General features: G+C 35.6%; 1 protein-coding gene across 1 annotated transcript in view; it reads right to left on the bottom strand.

Annotated features, from left to right (window-relative positions):
* DNAH11 (dynein axonemal heavy chain 11) overlaps positions 1–22,129 on the bottom strand; it is a 76,572-nt gene that overhangs the window by 15,790 nt on the left and 38,653 nt on the right. Inside the window, 9 exon segments of the mRNA XM_065669111.1 lie at positions 959–1,193; positions 4,039–4,112; positions 4,115–4,208; positions 8,359–8,466; positions 10,082–10,101; positions 11,876–12,021; positions 12,430–12,580; positions 12,974–13,121; positions 16,616–16,762. Of these exon segments, the coding sequence (XP_065525183.1) occupies positions 959–1,193; positions 4,039–4,112; positions 4,115–4,208; positions 8,359–8,466; positions 10,082–10,101; positions 11,876–12,021; positions 12,430–12,580; positions 12,974–13,121; positions 16,616–16,762 (1,123 nt within the window).

The raw sequence follows: 22,129 nt of genomic DNA, 5'->3' as shown, positions 1-22,129 counted from the left end.
CACATTGAAGACATTAGAATTAACAGACAGAGGTTGAGGGTGTACATATATCATTAAGCTTTTATTTTTTTTTCATTTTTTTTGTTGTTTTGTTATAGCTTTTGATATATTCTCATCTAAACAATAAACACTCTCTTGAAGGGTTAGAATCTAAATGACTTGGGAGAACTCTGTCTCAATAGGCACTGAGAATACAGTAGATAATAGTGGAAGGATAAGAAAGCAGACAATATAGCTTTACAGAGAGGTACAGGGCATAACAGAAAAGAGCTCATCCAGAGGAGCAGACAGGTTAAATGATTAACATTTGTTTAAAAAATAAGTGCATTACTCTGACCATTTACTATGCTGTGTAAACATGTGTTACATCTGGAATTCAGTAAAATAAACTTAGATAGCTCTTTGAAATGGAGCAGTTAAATCTTATCTACTTGGCTCCCTATACTAAAGTAAACATGAGAAAAGATATGAACAGATTAATTACCCGCAAGAGCTATCAACTTACATGTAATTCAGTAATAGCAATGAGAATCAAAACTACGTTTGTTTACCAGGAAAGGACCTGATACTGGCTTTTGCCTTGAATGCCATACACTGGAATGAATCTTTCCCTCTGTAAGATGCATGTGCTGTGTTCTGCTGACTAAATTGGGCAGCATAAGTAAGGTAATAGCATCAGGCTTTGCACCTTACCTATTGAAAAAGCGATTTGCCCCTCACAAGAACAGCATTTCATCTTCCACTCTATTTTCTTCTCAATGCTTGAAAACATCATTAAAAAGGTCCCCCTTCAAGCATCATTTTAAATGGGAAATAATGATATGGATAAATAAGCAGTGGTGCTGTAATATTTCAAATGCAGAAGTAAGTCCATTCCAACAAACGCCAATCCCTTACAAAAATTAGGGAACTTGGGGGCAGTAAAACGTGAAAGCCAATTCTTCAGCATGCACATATACTTCCTGTACTCGGCGTACAACATTAAGGTCAACTCCATATTTATTCTTTATCCATTTAATTCCCTGTTGCTGGGGATCTATCATCAGAGGGCAGCACTCACAGTTTGTTAGAATAGTGACGTTTTCTGCTCACATCCTGTCACTGGGCAGCCGCTCATTACTCAATGCCGCAATCATAGCATCATCCATCAACGTGGCAATTGTGTCCAGACCCTTCATCACAGGAACAGAAACCTGTGAATCAGAGTGGAATATAATCATCCAGCAAGGTTACCAGGTAGCAAGACATGACTCAGTGCAATGCACAGGATAACTGGGCTGATATAAATTAGGCTTTCTAGGCAGCAAAGTAAGGAAGATCCCTGTAGAGTTTTAGATGCAAAAGGATATACTAGAAAATGTGATGAGAAGTGGTTTATCATATTTATAACAGATTTAATAAAAGAAAAAATGTTTTCATTTAAGATATTTATATCATAAAAATACTTACAGTTTGGTAAAGTTTCAAACCCACCATATATTATCAATTTCAGTGTATACAGTTACTGATATTGCAAATTCAATGATCATGTATGCTCTTGAGCAGGTATTTCTGGAACCATAAATCAGTATCCACCCAAAAATTATAGAGCCAGTATTCCCATGGTACCTTATTAATGTAGTTTGGTGATGTGTTAACAAGCTTAAAAGCCAGAGAGAGAAAACCATCTCTGAGAGCAGAGGCAGCCTCAGAGCTCCCTGAAGGGAACCAGCTGTGGCAATGCTAACATGTGAGTGCCTGCTCACTAAGGAAGAGGCTGTGATCTCCATGTACACTAGAGCAGCTGTCAGACTGCAGGCTTGCTGGATACTAAATTGTCACAGATACTTTCAAGGAGATGAAATCAAAAAGAAATGGAACATCTGAAATAAGGGCTTTCTGAATGGGTGTGGGTTGGAAGGGAAATGCCTAACACACAGAGTGAGAGTGAATACCTAAGATATTTGGAAAAGAAAAATGGCTAGTGGAAACATAAAAAGACCTATACCGGATGATGCCTGGAATTACTGAAACAAAGGCCAAAGCCCCAGCAATTCCTTCATGATGTTATTCCAGGCTTCCTTATTTGTGATTTCAGGATTGAATTCTAAATCCACAAATAAAACCACAGCATCATCAGTATTTAGCCTGAACTACCTTCTATACTATTCAGAAGTGTTTTAAAAACTCTTCTGTCAAAATTTTCCTCTTCCTTAGACATGCATAACCCCACGTACTGGTTTGTAGACTGGAGACTTATTTTAAAAGTGCACATTGAAACAAAACAAAACATCTAAATCTGGTGGTTGTTTATAATGAAAATCATTACATATATTTAAATTGAGCCAAATTTGCACAATTATTAACAATAAGAAGAATGGCACCATACCTCTAGTGCAGTTTCTGTGGCACAACAATATAGTTAACGTATTATTATGAAATGTATACCACTTTAAAATTGTCTAACCCCCAATTTTAATCACAGTGCCCAAAATAAACCTTACTTTTTATAACTTGCTGAAAATACAAGTACAAAAAGACCAAAAGGCATATACTCCCCTCCCCAAACAAGCAGTATACTTATTTCCCATGTGTAACACATGTATCTAAATACACCAGAAGACTGGTGTATTTAGACTGTAAGACAAACAATGGACTTGTAAGACAAACAATACAATAATTTCCATGAGCTGGACTGTAAGACAAGCAATACAATAATTTCCATGAGCTGAAATATTTCCTTGTGGAAAACACTAGCATTGGGGTATTACGATGGTTTCTAATACATTTTTCACACAGTACAAGAAAAATATTTTAATATATAGATACATCTATTGTTATCATATCTGCACAAACCTTCGTGACATAGAACTTCGTGTTCCTTCTAAAAAGGACTATTAATAAATATCAATTTTTAACATCACTATGCAAATGTATTTCTCTCCTCTTTTCCACTCTTCCTCACTTGCAGCAAAACAATCAATCAAAACCTAAACAAGGTATTTTTTATCACTGCTGTTCAGTGCAAGCATTTGAAAAGTAAGAAGTTACAGTATGAATTATTTTCTATTTATAAAAATTTCAGAGGATTCTTAAAAGAGCTAAGAATGACATTTATTTCCAGGGTCCTGTTATTGAAAATAAAAAACATATTGGTGTAATTTTTTTTTACCTATCAGCATTAGTCTGCAAGGTAGAAGGAGGTTTTTGAGAAAGAACTTCATCTGCAGACAAAGTTTTGGTGGAAAAGAACAGGGAGATGTTCCAGGCAAAACAAAGCTCCATAGAAATTGATGACTGTTAAACTCTCGCACAAAATAAACATCTATAGAAAGATATCCCTGCAGTTCTGACTGCTGACCTTTCAAAGCATGGATTTGGCTTTAATGGCATTTCAAATGTCCCAGGCAAATCAGCTGGCCTGCTGTGTCTTAGCCTTGTGAATTAAAATGGGATAAGAGTAGAATAAACTCCATTAATTGTGATATAATTCTATGATTTGTGGCACACGAGAAATAAAAAATTAGGAAGAGGTGAGGAACATTTGCAGCAGTAAGGAGGAAAGGAGCAGTCCAAAGCTTCACAAGGAAGAATGGAGAAAGCTTTGCAGAGACCACTCCAAGGGTTAGAGCCTCTACAAATTTATTGAGTGCTATCACAGTTTCCTCCATGTACAAGAGAAATGGGGATTATCATAAATACATGCTCTTACTAGAGCTGAAAAGCTAAGCAGAATAGGTCTCCCTATACACACCTTTCACTATAGCATTTGCTGTTACACAGGTGTTAGAAGGGACAGAATTTGGCACTGAGAATTGGAAAGGGAAGGGATTTTTTTTTTTTTTTTTTTTGGTCAAAGAGAACTCAGTTTCTCTCTCTGATTCCCCTGAGTATGTACCTGTAATCTGAGGGAAGCATGTATGCATATATGTACTGGAAAACAAACACCTGCAAAAAGCCACTTTAAAATATTGTTTTGTGCTTCAGATTCTTGAATGCAGCAATTTTAGAAAACCAGACTTTTCACAGGAGACTCTCATTTTATACAGTAAATTTTACCTTTCATGACTTTTGAAAAGGAATCCAGAAATGTTCCTTCAATTCTTGGTGATACTGTTTTGTGAAGGATGCAAAGACACAAATGCTGCTGTTAAGAAGCTGTCACTACATAAAGGTTTGTTTTGTGCTTTGAGAGTTTCAACAGACTGGGTCCAATGTATGCTTTTAGACTACAAAGCAAAATTAGAAAATGTTATCTCCTGAACAACTTGGAAATGACAGAATGTTTGGTCTCCACATTAAAAAACAGAGTACAATAATACAAGTAGTGTCAGCAAGAGATACCCTTCCTAACACCTCAAGGCTGGGAACAATCCATTCTCTCTGGTATGATGATTTGAGACCTATGAAGCTGCAAAAATAGAACAGAGCTCTTAATCAAACATTCCATGTCCTTCCCCTGCTTGATTATTACAATAATTGGTGCTTTTGTCTCAACCAGATACAGTATGGCAGACACATGGCAATACTGGCAGAATTTGGCATAATACTGTGAGGTACAGTATGACACTACTGCCTTGTGCAAAGTGCAGTCATTTTCAGCAAGATTCAGGAAAGGCAAGGAAACAAGAATATTAGAAGGAAATAAAAAAAAAAATAAAAAAAAAGGAAAGGAAAGGACAAAAAGCTGTTTTGGTCTTAGCAAAGATATGAAGACTTCTTATTCTTCATGCTTTTTCCCAAGGGAAAACACAAGGCAGAAGAGTTGCTGGGCTTTTTTCTTATTATTTGTCTGGCTTGTTCTACCTACTAGCCACAGAAGTTTTACTGCATTAAAAGCCAAAATAATTTGGAATTTTGACAGGAGGAAAGAAGAGGGTGGTCAAACACACAGGTTTGCATAGAGAGGCTATGGAATTTCCAACCTGGGTGATGTTCAAAACCTGACTGGACATGATTCTGGGCAGTCTGGTCTAACCAACACACTCTGAGCAGTAGTGATGGACTAGATGACCTCAGAAGGTTCCTTCTAGCCTCAATGATTATATCAGAGTTTAACTCTAGAAATTGTTTTCGTCGTTTATTATTTTTCCCCACAGAGAGTCCTGATTTCTGGAATCCCTTGCGCACTTGGCAGAGTTCATCTTAACCACACTTTCCCTCGGATATTTTGGATGACTAGTCAGGATCAGTCTAAAATATTGATGATTTCTTATTAGTAGCTACATGGAAAGCTGCTATTTTATTCCAGTTATGTTTTAAAGACAGCCTATTTAAAATGTTAAATGGTGACTAAAGAATTCCAGGGAAATGAAAGCATCTTCTGTAAAGGAAGCTAATATTTAAGATATAGATCAAATCATCATCTTTGTTTCAAATGGATCATATGACATGGTGTAAAAACCAAATTAACTGTATTTGGCACATGATACTTTGATTGTTGTGTGTATACAATCCCCAGTAAAGGAATGAATATATGATGCATGTATGCTCAAATAGTTTCATCATGGAAAGGAAGGTAAAAATTGATCATCCATTAGAGTCATCTTCAATCTGATGAAATTCTAGATGTAAAATTAGAATAGACCACTGTAAACCCTTCTTCCTTGCTTGTACTGTTTGAAATAAATACTCAGGATAAAAGTTTGTTCATTTGACAGGGAAACCTCAGGAAACCATTCTTCAGTGTACAGAGGGACTGAAGCAAAAAAAGAGCCAGTATGAAAGAAGGAAAGCACACTGCTGAGCAACTTATAATCACTGTCTTTTGCCCGCTGTCATACAGACAATTATTTTTCATAACAATGTCAGTAATCAAAACATATACTTCCAGGCCTTCACACGATGTAATCATAATCAATGAAAATCACTGAATGGAATGCATCCTTCATATTTCAAATATGCATTTCACTGGTGCTAGCTGCTTGAGAGCCTTAAAAATGTATAAAATCAATCTCAAATAACAGCTCATTATAAACATAAGTTTCTATATGTACAAAACCAAAATAACAAACTGTTAAATTTGATATTCATGAAGATTTTTTCCATCTATATTTTTCAGAAAATTCAGTAATATTTACTGTAATAGTTAAACATCCTATCCGGTAAAAACAGACACAGATATCAGAAGTCTCAAACTCTCCTGTTATAAAACAGGAATATAAAATATTCACTAATAAAATTGAAGTACTTTTGATTAAAGTACCATGCTTTAAAAAGTTAGCATTTAAATGCTTCAGTGTAAATGCAAGACTTGGTGATTGTGAAGGCCTCTTAAACCCCAGTTACATTCATAAGAGATGCCCAACAAGTGACAAGCAAAGGACTATTCCTGTTGAAAGGTCTAACAGCAATTTTTGTAATGTAACAATTTTGTTTTGAAGTATTTTAGAAATACATTTTTGCCTATGGAAATCATTGGATTTTTCTTTAAACCATTAACTGAAGGCAACAAGACAATAAATACATTAATTTAAAAGAGGGCTGTTTGATTTATCCATTCTCTCCTCTTGTCACTGACTGGTAAGTCATAAACAATACCCGTCTCATTCTCCAAAATAGCTTTGAAATTTGAAGATTTACTGAACATAGAATGATTGTCTATTTAAATCTTCAGTAATTTTGCCATACCACCCAGCACCATAAATCACTAGTGACAATGGCTAGCAAGGGTTTAAGAGCTGGAACATGCAGTGTAATAAATTTCCAGACAGTTAAAAATCACTATAATTTTATTCTAATGCATTATAGATTGCCTGTAATGTCATCCTGCCTGGGGTGGCCCATTTCTAATTTTGAACAGCTGTTCAGCTCGGGAGTTAGTTAATGATTAAATATAAATTGCCTGATTTATTAGTCTGAATAGTTGAGCTTCCAGGTCAATGATATATAGACAAAAACATCAGTCCTGATGCTTTTCAGAAGTTAACTGTCTCCTGTTATAGTCAAAAAGAATTTATTCTCAGAGAAAAATACTTGATGTTCTAAATGAATCCTTTTAAATATTTTCCCTCTTAACTTACACAATAAGATCACTAACAAAAACTCAAATCTTGGAGAAAAGCTTCTTCTGACTATGTATAAACCTTCAAATCCAAGACTCAGAGACTACCCTATGGAAGGTCATTGGCTTCCACAATGCTTCCAAAGACTTTTGAGGTTTGCAGGATCAGGCCAACAGTGACCATCTCAGGTGTCTTGGGCAAATAAAAGTTTTCATATGCAGATAGCAATATTGACTCCACTATCTTTCTACCAAAGACAAGATTATTTGCACATTTTACATTTCTGGGCATATAAATTTCAGAATCAAGGATCAAACCCTAGTCTATTTTAATTACACTGGTGTTTTTTGATTAGTTATATACTCTTACAATATTTCTTTCCAAACTGATTAAACCTTGGTTACTAATTTCTGCTGAGAGATTTGCAGAAACAAAAGTAATCACACTCTGATTGTAGAAAGCAAGGTCACAGGGAATATAGGAAAACCAACTTAAAATATTTATTCAGACTGCCTTAGGAACTCAAAAAGCAGTTTTAATATTATTTGTACTTTTCATTTCCTGTAATTTACACTTATTTGTCAAGAAGGAATGATTAAAATTGTGGATGATGAATTGAGACAGCATGATTTCAGTGAAGACCTAGGAAAGACTGCACAGGAATGCTGTGGCTGACTTGAATGTATACCGACTGTTAAATAAGCATGTGTTAGCTTTAATGATGTTTGCCTGGAAATAAAGCTAATAAGCACACTGAAATATATATAATTTTAAAATAAGTACATTTCATTCTTCTTTAAAAATTAATAGTTTCTGCAAAAGGAAGAAAACAAAAGCAAGTAACAAATATATCATTGGTGCCTTCCACTTATTTGCGATATAAAGTGCAATGCTGGCAGATACAGGGTGACTCCATCCTTACCTAAAGGATTATTCAGTCTTTCTGCTCATTAACTAGAGGCTGTCCAGGCTGTCACAGTGTGTTCACAGTTGTGTATAAATGTGGTGACTTAGTTATCGAGACTTCTCTCTAGCAATCACGTCAACATCAGTTGCTCAGAAACATGTGATTTTTAGGAAATGCAATTGTGGTGCAGTAGATTTTACTCTCCAGGATTTTATTATAAGGTTTATTTGTTGTTTGGTTTGGGGTTTTTGTTGTGGATTTTTGGGGTTTTGTTTTTTTCCTTTTTTTTTTTATTTTTTTCTATTTAAATTTTTTCTAATGAGGGTTATCTTGTTGCTTGTGCCACCTTCCAGCCTATTTTCCCTACACATAATCCTCAAAAAATTAAGTTTAACCTCATAGTCAACAAAATATTTCAAATATTTTAAAACTCACACTAGGCTGAATATTCAGGCAAATTCTTCTTACCTCAAATCATTTGACCAATCTATTGGCCAGTTCAATAGTTCTGGTGGTTTGTTTCACATCATCTTGACATTGGACTTTCTCTGCAATTTTCTCAAGTGAAGATGCAAGCTTATGCATATTCACATTGCTATTCAGAACCTATTCAGAAAAGGGATTGGTAAATATTATACCTTAAGATTTGTTGGGTTTTCTGGTGGGTTTTGGTTTTGTTTTTTTGGGATTTTTTTTTTTGTTGTTGTTGTTGTTTTATTTTTGGGGTAGGGAGGGAAAGAGGTTTATTAGGTTTTGGGTTTTTAGGGGTTCTTTTTTAAATTTTTAATTTAAATAATATTTTGAAAAATTCTAATGAGAATAGGTGCATAATTGCAGACAGTACCTCTAAGTCTGAAGGATATAAACTTTAGAGGAAAGTTTTATTGTGCAATATTGTTGTTCTTTCTACAGATCCTGACGCAACAAAGCTATGTTAACTAACAACAATTTGGAACAAAATCACCATTAGAATCCTCTACCAAATATCCATTTAAATGGTGGAGATCACCTGCTTGGAGATAATAGCAGAAGTGTTTCTGCTTGATGACAATAGTCTGTATTGAAATGGCCAGATCAGCAGGTCCCAGATAAAAGTGCAAGTTTCTTGTGCTAAGTTCAGTAACAAACATCCTAGAACACAGTAACTATGTCCTGTGTATTCTGGAGCATTTAAAAATGTAGTGGTGGAAGAAAAAAAGCAAGAACAGGATTGTTATTTTCATTTTGTATATCAGCCTGCTAGCATAAGAAGGTCCAGCAATTTACTCTTGGGCAGACAGGATGGTTTCAGTAATAGCAGAAAACAAGCAGATCTCCTGCATGATGATCCATACCTTCACCCAAGATCTTGAACCACACTTGTATGCACTCTGCTCAAAAGGCAGCAACATGACCTCTCTCTGCTTTCAGGGCTTTCATACTGGATGTACCTCAACTCGGTAGCAGCTGCTACCCACCATCAGTGAGCTCCTGCAAATTCTCCCTTAGACTTTGGAATTTTCACTCTTTATTAGGCTCTTTATTTTCTTCAGTCTCTATCACTCCTGCCATATGACAGGTTGCAGCAGAAAAGCTGCAGCATTTTCTCCAGATTCTTTGAAGTGAGCAGTTAGGATAACATGTGATTTTTAGATAAAATAATTTAAAATTGTTTCTGTTAGTGCCTATTTCTCTAAAACAGTTGAAAGATGCTCAGATGAGGAACTACCTTGTTATCATTGTTGAAGATACAATTCCCCATCTTTCTGAAAAAGACTAAAATACTGTAATAGTCAAGAATAGGCAACAATAATTACACACTGAAATGGTGGGTGAGGGTGAATCACAAGTTTCTTCTGCTTGTAAAAATAAAAACTCTGAACTGTTGTGTTTGTTCATCAAAAAGAGCTTAAAAGAAGCCACCCACAATGTGTTTATGTCACTTTTCCCTTTCATAAGCAAGATAGATAAACACATTCTTTCCTACTCTATTAAAAAAAAAATAAATAATTCTCTCCATTTCAGTAAGCTAAGAACTAATGAATAGAAAGCTGCTAAAAGAGTCAGATAGTGAGTAATGAAAATTTAAGAGGTTAGCATCTTGAAAACTACTGGTTTTACAAGTGATTAGATGAGGCAAAAATTGAATACAAGAACAGATCTTGAAAGACTATTTTGAAAAAAAATAAACATAAGACAACAGTGGCAAGACAGCATTCAAGTTGCTTGAAACTGTTTTGTTTCTAGAGAGTAACTACAGAACTAACAACAGTGAGTTCCCCTTTAGAACAAAATTCTCCTGCTTCAGGTATAATAGAAAAAATGCAACAGGAGCAAGGAGTGTGAACCCCCACTAAAGCTTAGCGGATTTGCAGGATCAAAGATCTACACCTCATCTGCCAAGTTTGGTGTTTGAATTGTTGGTGTGCAATAAAAAAAATTAAAAAATATACAAATTAAAAACAGTAAATTAATCGGCAAAGGGAAAAATATGAAATCACAACTTGGAGCTTAATAAAGAAGGTTGGCTTGATTTCTTAGGGATGATGAGGCAGCCAATCCACTTTTTAATGGTGATGGATCATAAATTGAGAGACTAATGAGGAGTTCTGCTCAATAAGGGCATCTTACAGAGATGGACTATAATATTTCATCAGTCTAGCATGCAAGGTGTAAGAAGAAAGAAGACACAGTTCTTTACTCTTTATTTCTTTAATTAGTTTTTAAAGAGAGACATTTCTAGACATCTCAGATTTGCCTGCATGATTAACATAGATCTGACCATAGTTCAGGTACACTCATCCACCAAAGTCTCAAGCACTAAAGATGGCAAGGACATTCTTCTGCAGTGTGATACTACGCTGTAGCTGCTTATGTGAACTTCAGGATGGGGGGCCGAGAGATGGTGAAAGCTATCTTTGTTTACCCATTAAATCTGAATCTCCTTCAGAATAAGAAAAAAAATAAATAGATACTACACTAGAAGGAAGAAAAACATGAAACTGGTAAAATAATGAAATTCTAAGACAGCATAACTCACAGATTTCTAAGTTTCAGTAAAACTGCATTTTGCTCATTCTCTTAAATTCTTAACTCAAGAGAAAACAGTGAAAATAATCCCCATACTACAGATTTGTTCAGCCTTCATTTATTGCTTGATTTCTTAAATTGTGAGATTTCAGATCTAAATATTACCAACAAAAAAGTCTTAACCTAAGTCAAAGCCTTCTAAACCTAATTAATGCCATATCTTTCAAACCAGCTGAAGCTCTCTTTGCTAAGTAGTGGTGATTAGCTTGCAGCAAAAACTCCTTCCACCTGCCATCTCCCAAGACACCATGGCATGTCTTTGTTTCAAGAGTGCTTTGTGTTGCAGGTGTCCATTAAATGAATTCTTAATAAACAACAAATAATCTCTCTCAAAACTTCAAGAGGCGCTTGGTGGCAAATGTGGTCTTCAATTCAATCCTAAACTCAAAAAGATGTTTGTCAGTAAAGGACTGATCTAAGTTTCCACTTCTACATGGATGTGTGCACACATGGGTGTATGTCTTTGGAGATCTTTCAAAAAATCAAGGAGATTTGATGTAATTTTATGATAAACACACATAAGCATGAGCTTCCAAATCCCTTTCTGGCAGTTATTCCTATATTCCAATAGGTCATTACTCATATAAACATTTGTCGTATACCCCTTGTAAAAATCACAGCCACTTACTAACATCAAATAACATTTCAGTTTACTAATCAATTGGTTATAACATGCCTAGATGCATTTGAAGAAATCCAGTAATTTCTGATTAACAGCTTTATGTGCTACCACCTAAACTCTGGAATGTTTTTTAGTAGGTATGTGGGGAAAATAGTGATAATCCCCAATGAAAACATATCTTTAATACTTACGCTAGGATATAATTAAATCAATAAAATAAAACAACAAAATAAAATAAATAAAATTAAGTGGGTTCAATATATTAGAAAAGAATGCTTATTAATCAAGCAGTACTTATAAGAAGCTTTGTCCTGACGATTTCCGGTTTTTCTGTAGCTGCTGCTAATCCATCATTTGCTTGGGCCAATGCGGAATATTTTGGTTCTAGCTCAAAATACACCTTGAAAAAGACATACAATATAATTACATCAGAAAAGAAGCTGGTCTCACATTCATTATAAAAACAAAAATGATGAAAGACTTTCAGATAAAACTTGTAGTCTCTCATTACATGCTTTAGAGCCATCTTTCTACACAATAGTGAGATATGTAGAGATTTCTTTCATTACTGACATAAACACTACAAGAGATTTCTTTATAGCTTATATAAGGATATCTTAAGCAGAACTGAATGCATCCTTAGTGGGTCTACTCTCCAACTAAAATTAATTTATATGTATCACTTTCATAGTTTAAGAATAAAGGTGGAAATCAGACAGGAACTAAGTTTGAGCAGATTTTAACTAAAATTGATTAGGTTTTTACTATTTTGCAATTAAATTACAACAGGCTACAATACTAGGATGAACTACCTATCTTTCTTCATCGCTGAACTTTCCTATATTGACACCCAGGCACAGAGACCAGCTGCTGCAAAGGATTTTGTATGAACATAATCTGGGTTAAAATCTGGATCCTTCAAGCAATGTTCCTTGACTTTCAGGCAATTCAGAGGAATATGCTCCTTACCACAGTTGATTAAATCTTGCAAGAAGTTGCAATGCATCAACCCTTTTCCATTTTCAAGAATCAGAAGTGAGCACCTACTTTCATCACAAAAGTAAAACTGGAATGCTTCACTAGCTTATTGTTTTAGAAATATTATGCAGTACAAAGCAAAAATATTTATCCCAAAAGCCTTAAATACCCACCCTCACATACACATTTTGAGATTTTATTATTTGCTTGAGGAATTTGGCAGACATGAGGTAAATATTAGGAAATGTTCTCCCTTTAACTTTTCTTCTGGTTTTGCAATTAATATATTCCAGTGGCACACATTAAAAAACAGTGCAAATTGAAAGAAAATGAAGTTGCATTTTAGTTTCTTTGGCTCTAATTTCTATCCTTTTGAGCTCCCATCTTAGGTATTCTATGATGTCCCATTGATCATTACCTTTCCCATAAAGACTTTTGTGGCTTTCCAGCTTTGGTCTTTGGGCACTTTCCCTTTATATGTCTGTAAAACTGTTACTGCAGCAGTAACACCAATTACAGCCATTGGTAGGTTGGTGAAGGCTTTCACTTCTGTAAGACTAATCTGAAAAAAGATCAAAGGAACAGGTACAGAGCTGTGCAACAACAGTCAATTTATTCTATTGAAGCTTTCTGATTACCAGCATACAACTCTCAGCTCTTCAAAGACTATTACTAATTATTTTATGTGGTGAAAGTTCTAATGATCACAGTTCTTCCTTGGCTCTGCAAACCTACTGCATCTTGGTCAAGTAGGGTTAATTCCTCAGTTTCAAGTCTGAAACTGTAGGCCTCAACAACAGAGAAAACAAGAAAAATGGAAATATTCTGTGAAAACATTGTACTTAATTTCAGGCTTGGAAATTAAACAAATACCAATCTAAGCAGATTTGTCAAAATACTCAGTTGGGCTTAACAGTGGTTTAAATCAGTGACTTTATATCAGCTAGCATCAGTTTTAAGTGAAATTTGAGTGCCTCCACAACTTTTTGCAATGATTTAGTTATCTGCATAAAGCTATTATTTCACCGGTGCGAATCTGTCAGGTAGAGTAACCCTGAAGGGCGTTCTGTATCATCTGCAGTTGCTTATTTGGAAGATTATCATACACATTTTTAAGAATACCTTGCTTGGGGCTGAAGTTAGTTATATTTAGTTCATCTTGATCCTTCTACCACGTGCTTATCTCACAGGCTTATTTCCTGTCAGGTCTTACTTAAACAAAGTCTAATTACAGAGAAAAATAATATTACAGTGATCAAGATGTTAATGCTTGGACAAAGCACTAAGTATTGACAGTAACACGCCTCTGTAAGAATTTAAGATCCTTACAAAACATCTTTCTATAATTGTTGGGGCACTTTCCATGCCTACATTTGTTGCATGGGACACACACAAACACTGCTTGTGGAAATAACAAAGATTAAAACTCAATATGCGTTACATTATAAATGACAAGTTACTAATGAAGTTAAATATTTCCTCACCTATTGTGATGCAGCTTTTAGGATGAAATTCCCAGTATTTATTGGTTTGCATCCTAGTCACAACATATTTTTAAAATTAAATACTGCATATACACTGCTTTGGTTTCTATTTTCTCTAATATTGTTTGAGACCTATTTTATTGAAATTAATTTAAAGCAAATACTTTGAACCAAACAGAGACAAATGCTCCTTCTGTTACAGTTTTTAAGGATGTAACCAGGTGAACAAGTATTACATTTACATTACGTAGTGATTCTAACATGACAAGGTGTTTTCCATTAAAAAAACAGTTAAAGTCACATGAGTTGCATTATAGTTCTGTGTCTCTTTATTTTTATGCTTAGTTATTCTTTGCTTACTGATACTGGGACAAGGGTTTTTTTTAAGGGAGGAAAAATCAAACCAAGCAGATAAGCCTTAGGACAGTATTTCTCGAATCTGCTTCCTCTCACAGTGAAATGGAGGAGCTTTTTATCCCTGTTTCCATAAATTTAGTACCCTTCACCCATATACATACCTACACCATGCTCTGAATGTTTTCTTCCTTTGAAGTGCGGGTCCCATTTTGAAAGGCAATGGCATATGCATCTCCATCTGTAAAGCACTCTGGCCGGCATCATTCAGAGCACACAGATTGCAGAAAATGACAGCAGTGTAACTGCCCACTATTTTAAAACCTTTGCAGTGTCACATTCATAGTCAGACCCTTGTTGACTACTATACAGATATGTAGTTTGCCACATTTATGGGGCATCCAAACTGACACCACTTTTCCTGACGGGTCTCATCTGAAGTTGACTTCCACTCTTTGCCTTTTCTTAAGTAATGCTTCGCTCTAAGGCAATATCTCTAAGGTATTTACTGGCTTAATGTTGTAACACTCAAAAAAAAAACCAAAAAAACCTTATAAACTCCCACTTGAAATCTATAGAATAGGAAAGCCAAATGAATTTTTTAAAGGGTGACAAATTTTAATCAGTTATGAAGAATAATCACAAATTACTTAGCTGGAAAATGTATTCTCATTTACTATTTTCATTTTATAACAAAAATTATAGAAGACTAATATTTAGAAACTATAATGACCCTTATGAAATAGTTTTAGATTCATGGTAGCACAAAATGACACTTTCATTTCTGATGAAAACATTTCAGAAGTGCAATAAAACAATGAATAGGGGAGTACAGTAATCATTAGTATCGTGTGCTGAACTTAATTCCTGAAATGAAGTGGCCCAAAGATGTGACTATCCCATGATAATCACTCTGTGTGTTTCACCTAGTTGCTTAATGAAGTAATTAGAATTGTGTTAAGGGTGTATTTTAATAATCCAAATCCATCAGAAACATGTGGAGCAAATGTAGGAAAAGAACCACTGAAAAGCGGTTGGTAGGATGTTGAGCTGTTGGATCCAATTTGTGCAAGTTTAATTAATTGCACTATTTGGACTTTAAAATTCATAGAAAATTTTAAGTCCTGTATAAGAGATGGATCATCACAAATCCATAATTAGCATAATCCATAGACATGTAAAGTCTTGATCTAGTCTTACCACTTTTCCCTCAATAAAATTAGGATAAGACACAAGGTCATTAGAACAATATTAAACATCACCTAATAATAATAAACCTTAGAGAACCAAACCAGAAGAGAATAAAAGACCATTCTGGTTGCTCAGACAGCATAGTTTCCCCTGTTCATCGGTATCTAAAAACTGTTTACGAAGTTTTTGGCAACTTGAAGTTTCCATAGATAAAAATCAGGCATTAACAATTACTAGAAGTCAATTGAAAATTTCTTTCTGCAGTATTGATAAATGACATGATGTACATCATATTTCATAGTAAAATGGCAGAGCTGAATGAGCCCATCATTCTTCAGCGGCAGAGGAATCTCAGTTTGCAGCATTCCTTACAGCTGTTTTATTTCAAAAGCCTTTCTTGCAACAGTAGATTAAAATTTTAGAGTCCAGATGAAATGATGCATATATAGAATTAATAGAATAATTCTGTGGTGAGGACTAATGCATGCAAACGTCTGTTTCCAGCATGGATGTTGATAACTAATGTTACTAGGCTGAAGTGAGAGCAAAAAGGAGTTCGACACTGATGTCACATATTACTAGCAATGTTATTATAATCTTAAAATTCAAGGTTTGCACATTCCAATATTGCAGGATACTGGAATGAACTTCTGTACCAATTGAGTTGTTCAATTTACCTATAGCCTCAATGCCTTTAGAAATCTGAAGGGCTCAGAGATGACTCTCTGACATTTACTGTATTACAAATAGGTTTGATTCTCAAGATCCACATCCATTAAATGCTTGAATGAGCTCAGTATTTATTGTTCTTTCATCTCATTAAAATAGCTAAAAGGTTGGGAAACGACATAATGTAAAGAAAGGTCAAGTGGTAATCACAATGTGAAATGCCATTACATGTGTAAGTATAATAATTATTTTGATTTTATACTCCCTGGAGAGGAAGTTGTTCAAAACTGTTCACCTGAAAAGGTTTATTTTGTGCTAAATATAGCTCAACAGCACTAAATGGAGGAATTAGACTGACCTTTTGCTCCTCAGTGTCTGCAGTGGCTCTTTCTAGGCTCACATTCTCAGTCTGAAACCCTGTCTTAGCTATCAAAGCTTCAGCATCTTGATTTCTCAGTTGCAGTTCTGCCTCTTGAGAAGCAAGTTTGGATTTTAGATCTTCTACCTACAGGTAATGCACTACTTGGGACAAAGGTCGTTAGCTGTGGTTCTGGAAAGATTATACCACATGAGCCGCAAAAAGCTGAACTGAAAACAAAATTCGTGTTTTGTGGGTCTCAGTACTAAATGTGTTGACTTTTCCCTTTTTTGTTGACAGATCCTTGTTTGCAGCTCACAGAATTTTGTTGACATGAAGAATTTGATAAGAACAGCCTAACTGTTCCCACAAGGGGCCCCACAGCTCATCTGAGATGCTCAGATCCAGCTATTGAGGCTGTGTTTGTAATTAAATGTCTCAGCTGTGCAACAAGGCCCAGCTCAGCATCCAGCAAAAATACAAATGGAAAAGCAAAAGGCATTGTGGAAAACAATTAGTGATCACTGTGAGCAGGTAATTCCAGCAGAGGCTTGCTGAAAGTTTAAGACAGACTCAGAGACTGATGAACAAAGTCTACCGGTCAGTTTGCTGAAATAGCAACTTATTTCCTGCCAGGAGAGAAACCCTCATCAAAATATCCAGTGAAATTATCTTTCCATGTTTTTAGGAATTGTTTCCGATGCCTGTTTTTTTTTTTATTTTTTCCCCACTGCTCTAAGCATTTTATTTGGCAACCATCCGTGATAAAAAGTTATACTTTAACCAAAGGGGGTTCTCATTAACTGGATCTGATAGGCATGATAAGACAAATATTAGAGGGCTTAAGCTTTCATCACATGGAAGATCTTGAGGACTTTTCTTTGGCAGGCTCCTGAAATCTTATAAAACCTACAAAATCTACCTTTTCAAAATTTAACCATTTTGAAATGATAAGACAAAGCTGTGATACTGAGTTGTAACAGATGACTGTAAAGATCCCAAATCTCTCCACTCAGTTAACTTTTCAACTTATTTGAGTTGACTTTATGTCTTTTTCTTTCTGAGGAATCCCTAAATGGTGCTGCATTTGATAATCTTGTGTAGAGCTCTGGAGTGCAGGATAAAAAAGGCTTGATATTCAAGCACCTTGCTAGATAGGAGCTGTAGCTCTGCCTGCTGGCACAGCATACAGCACTTAAAATTGTCAAATTATCTTTTGATCATCAACAAATTAGAATTCAGGGGAAAAGAGTGCTTTAATAACTTGCTAGCACAGGATACTTCATTAAAAATAGAATTTAAAAAAACAGTCACTTTTCTTCCCTTGACCATTTATTTTTGTAGGTCTTCAAATGGCAAAGGGGAAACAGGGCAGCCAGCTCACATTATTAATCTCATGGAGTAGCTCCAAGATGCAACATTACACAAAGACTGCATCTGAGGAGTTCATTTGAAGTTTTTTATAAAAAGACACAGACTTTAACTTTTAATTAAGAAATCTCTGGATTACAGCTATTCTACAGCATGTGCGAAAGGGATCATGAAACACCCATGTGGGTGAGATGGGGGGATGCCTTCAAAGCAGCTTTCCGTCCCTTCTGTCGTTGTTGACTGCCCAGCCACAAAAGAACTGTAAGCAGAAGCACTGGCTGGGGGCTAAGTGGCCCTAGCCACACATGGAGGTGATAGCTGATGGAAAGACTCTACACTTGTTTCTGCTGCTTTCATCACCCTTCAACTGGTCACTAGCCACACACAAAATCCTTTTTTACAGAACTGCATCTTCTTTCTCCATGGTTTGGCTTTTACTGCATCACTCAGTTCCCTTTCCACCCTTTACTGTGGCCCCACTACACTCCCTTTTCCTCCAGACTGTCCTTGCTGAAATGGACCTCTCTTTCCAAAGACAGCTGAAGAGCTCAGAGAGCTTGCACATGAATTAAAAAATACACCCCAGCTTCCAAAATCAGATTTCAATGAAACGCAAAAATGCCACCTCACAACTTACCAGTCTAATGAAAAGGTTCTGCAACAACTATTTTATTTGCAATAAACCCAGGGTTATTTTATAAAGAATGAAAGAAAAGTTTGTGACTTTCACAGTTTGCCTGAAAAGCTGATGCCTTCAGCTTCTGCATGGCATTCAAGAAGTGCTCCATTGTCTGACATCTCCTTACTTTTCTTCTCTAGAAGGATCTCGTAAAGCATGGTTTGCTCCAGAAAACTCTTCAGAGTGGTGTAGTTGTTTCACATAAAAGATGACTCATCCCCAAAATCAGTCTATTCCAAACACAATTTTGTCAGCATGTAAAAAACATTAAAGCAAAGTGAGCTTTCGCCAACATTTTTGCATGTAAATTAACTAATTCTGCACTGGCATTCATTAAGTCTTCATCACCACAGAAGATCAGTGCTTCAATATACTTTGTTTCTTTGTTTGTTTTTAATAAGCACTCCTAAATGCTAAAACCAGAGATTAAATCAGTCACAATGCTACTATATACACAGTTAATACTGTATGGATTTTCTCTTTCACCTCTGGAAAACCTGTATAGGTTAAAGAAAATCAATAGAAGGGTTACTCTATTCATACCGATCCCCACATAGTTCATGTACCATCAAGTTTCTATTCGGAATGAGTGTATTTATGCCATTAACTTCAGATTGAACAGAATTGGACTCCATGATTTAGATTTATGAAGTTGTACAAGTCCCTGGTCATCTGTGCTTGTCAAAGTCAGTGATAAATTATTATGAGGGCAGGATGCAACCAGTGTGGAGTGCTTCTGAAAGCCGAATCTCTACATACCATAAAACATGAGAAAATCAGCAACACTTCTGTGTTGAAAAAACCTTCCATCAGTTTCCGGGGGTATCTGACCAGAAAAGTAGTTATGACTTAACAGAGTTTAGAGTCACTCTGAGATGTGACAGTTGCCACTCTACCTTATTTACCACACAGGCACCAAACCATAAAATGTACCTCAAGCTCCAAATGAATCTCAGCACGCTGTAGGAAGGACTCCAGAGTGGTCCTATGACCCCAAGGGGCTGAGCTGGGTGCCACACAGCATTGCATGGTGTTTCCCTCTCATCACAGGGAGGAAAACACAGCAGTGAGACTGGAAAACTCTTTACACACTATGTGACCATACAGTCTAGGCATATTTAAAACACCTCCAGATGGTCATTTAGCCATGTATTTCTGAGCAAAATGCAGAGATAAAATATCTGTCTTTATTCACCTCTCATAGCAAAAAGAAAGGTAGTTTCAGGACTGAGGTTCAAAGGTCCTTTTTCTAATTTTTTTGAAAATTGGATTAGCAAATACAAGATACTTCACAACTACTATGAAATAGAGTATACCTCAGGATAAAGGTAAAATAAAAACACCCCAAATTAATTTTTGTTTCTTTTAAGGGATGCTATCTAACTATATTGCTAGAATATAGGCATACACATGTGTCAGCAAGAGTGCCGTATGTGCAAAATTGCCAGGGAAATACTAAGAAAACCCATTTAACTCCATTACTGTAACTAACTTCCATTTGTCCTCTATGACTTCCAGCATACTTAAACTTTATAATTTGTGGAGTCATATCTCCCTCATTTTAATGATTATTTATTGCATTCTGTACATGACAAACCCAGTTCAATTAATCAAGGGAAGCCTAAAAATCAATTAATATGAATTAAATGAGCTACACCAACTCTTAGGAAAGTCACACATAATTTACCAAAGCATTGTCAATAATGCTTAGGGAACTTTGGGAAAATTGCTCATGAGTGGCTGTTGATGTAGTTACATGTTTTAAAACTACATCATTAATATTACAATTAGGTTGGTGCAGAAAGACTTGCCATTTTTCTCAGTAAGAAACCTCATTATTTTCTTGTGATTTTTAAAAGCTAGTTTAGAAGAATATTTATTTCACCTGTGATTACAAAACCAGAAATTAAAATAAGAACTAAATAATGATTTGCATTTAGGGAAAGCAGAAATAAATTGCTTTACAAATTTAAAAAATCAGAATATCATTAGAGGAGGCAAAGCTAGCATAAATTAATTTTACAAAGATGGGTTGTAAAAGCAAGGCTAGTCAGCAGGAGCAGCAGGAATGGACATTTTATGCAGATTTGAGCAGTGCTTGTCTTACAACTGAAATGTGTTTCAGCCTTTTTCTCCTTTTTCCATTGTTTGTGACAAATAATGCACCCTGCAGTACAGCTCTTCCTAGTGAAAGACAACCTCCTTACACATGATCCTTATGAGAGGTCTCCACTCAGCAGCCCTGAAAAGCCTTCTAACAACAGTTTCGTTTGTAAATCAGTGAGGGAAGAAGTGGGTTCCGGTAGAGCTGGAAGTGGCCCTAGACAGCTTGTCTCAATGGGGTAAAATAACTATTGTTATCAAGCTTAACAAAATGGCACAGCATGGTAGACAAGCCGAGCCAGAGAGCAGCGGGTTGTAATTCACACTGGTTTTCAGAAAACACTAATCGTTCCCGAACAGACCTCTTCAAGGGTTGGTCTTCCCTGCATTTTCAATTTGTCACTTTCTGTTATGATAAGGTCAGCTGTGACAGCACTTCCTGACATTAACAGCTGTGGCTTTTAAAAGGGTCATTGTGGAACTACTAATTGCAGTAATTTCATTAGCATAAATTATTTATTCTGACATTCATTTGTTTCCAGGTTGGTTTTCATTTTTTTAATACTACGTTGTACTTTTCAATATATGCCCATTCAGGGTTGTAGGAAAGCAAATTATTATTGCTAATTTGGCCTTCTTTATTAAAAGAACAAATAAACAAAAAGCATTGATACAGTAACAAAATCTGATTTAACTGCAGATCACTAGGAAGCATAAAGTAGTTTGAAGCCAGTAATGAAGATTAGGCTGGTACAAATCAAAACCATTCAATAGTCCTAAAGACATTTGAGCAGTAAGTCTATATACAATCTGAAACAGAACATAAGGGTGAAGTCTGCTCATTGACCAATATCCTTCCCAGTGAAAAGGGGCTCATGAGATTCATTTACAATAGGTACCGTAATTAGGGAGGATCATAAGTTCTTTCCGTTCAGATACTTTCAATACAGGGCAGAAGGGACATTCAGAGCATCCTTCAACAGCACACACAGAAGCTGAAGCTTTCCATCTCCCTGCTGAGACCAATCTGTCCCCTTCTTTCTCTGGATAAACTGTATCTTCCTAGAAATGTACCTTGTTTTGAAGATAAAGAGTTGGAGAATCTAAACTTCCTTCTCAACTCTCATATACACCATGAATTTTTTATGGCTTTCTCTCAGCATTTAAACCCAGAAATTTTTGATATTTTGTTAAAGCAATGTAGATATGGTGTCATATTTGTACTGCACCTTTAGGAGGAAAAACCCAAAGCTCATTTGCTTAACTTCAAGCTACCCTAATTAAAAATAATCTGTAATATTCCTATAAAGTGATGAACAAACAAACAAATCTATCAATTACTATTTCTGTATTTTTGGAAA

Source organism: Lathamus discolor, chromosome 2, assembly GCF_037157495.1.
Source record: "Lathamus discolor isolate bLatDis1 chromosome 2, bLatDis1.hap1, whole genome shotgun sequence".
Lineage (NCBI taxonomy): Eukaryota > Metazoa > Chordata > Aves > Psittaciformes > Psittacidae > Lathamus > Lathamus discolor.
Note: the sequence above shows the minus strand (reverse complement) of the source record. Positions and strands in the feature narration are given on the sequence as shown.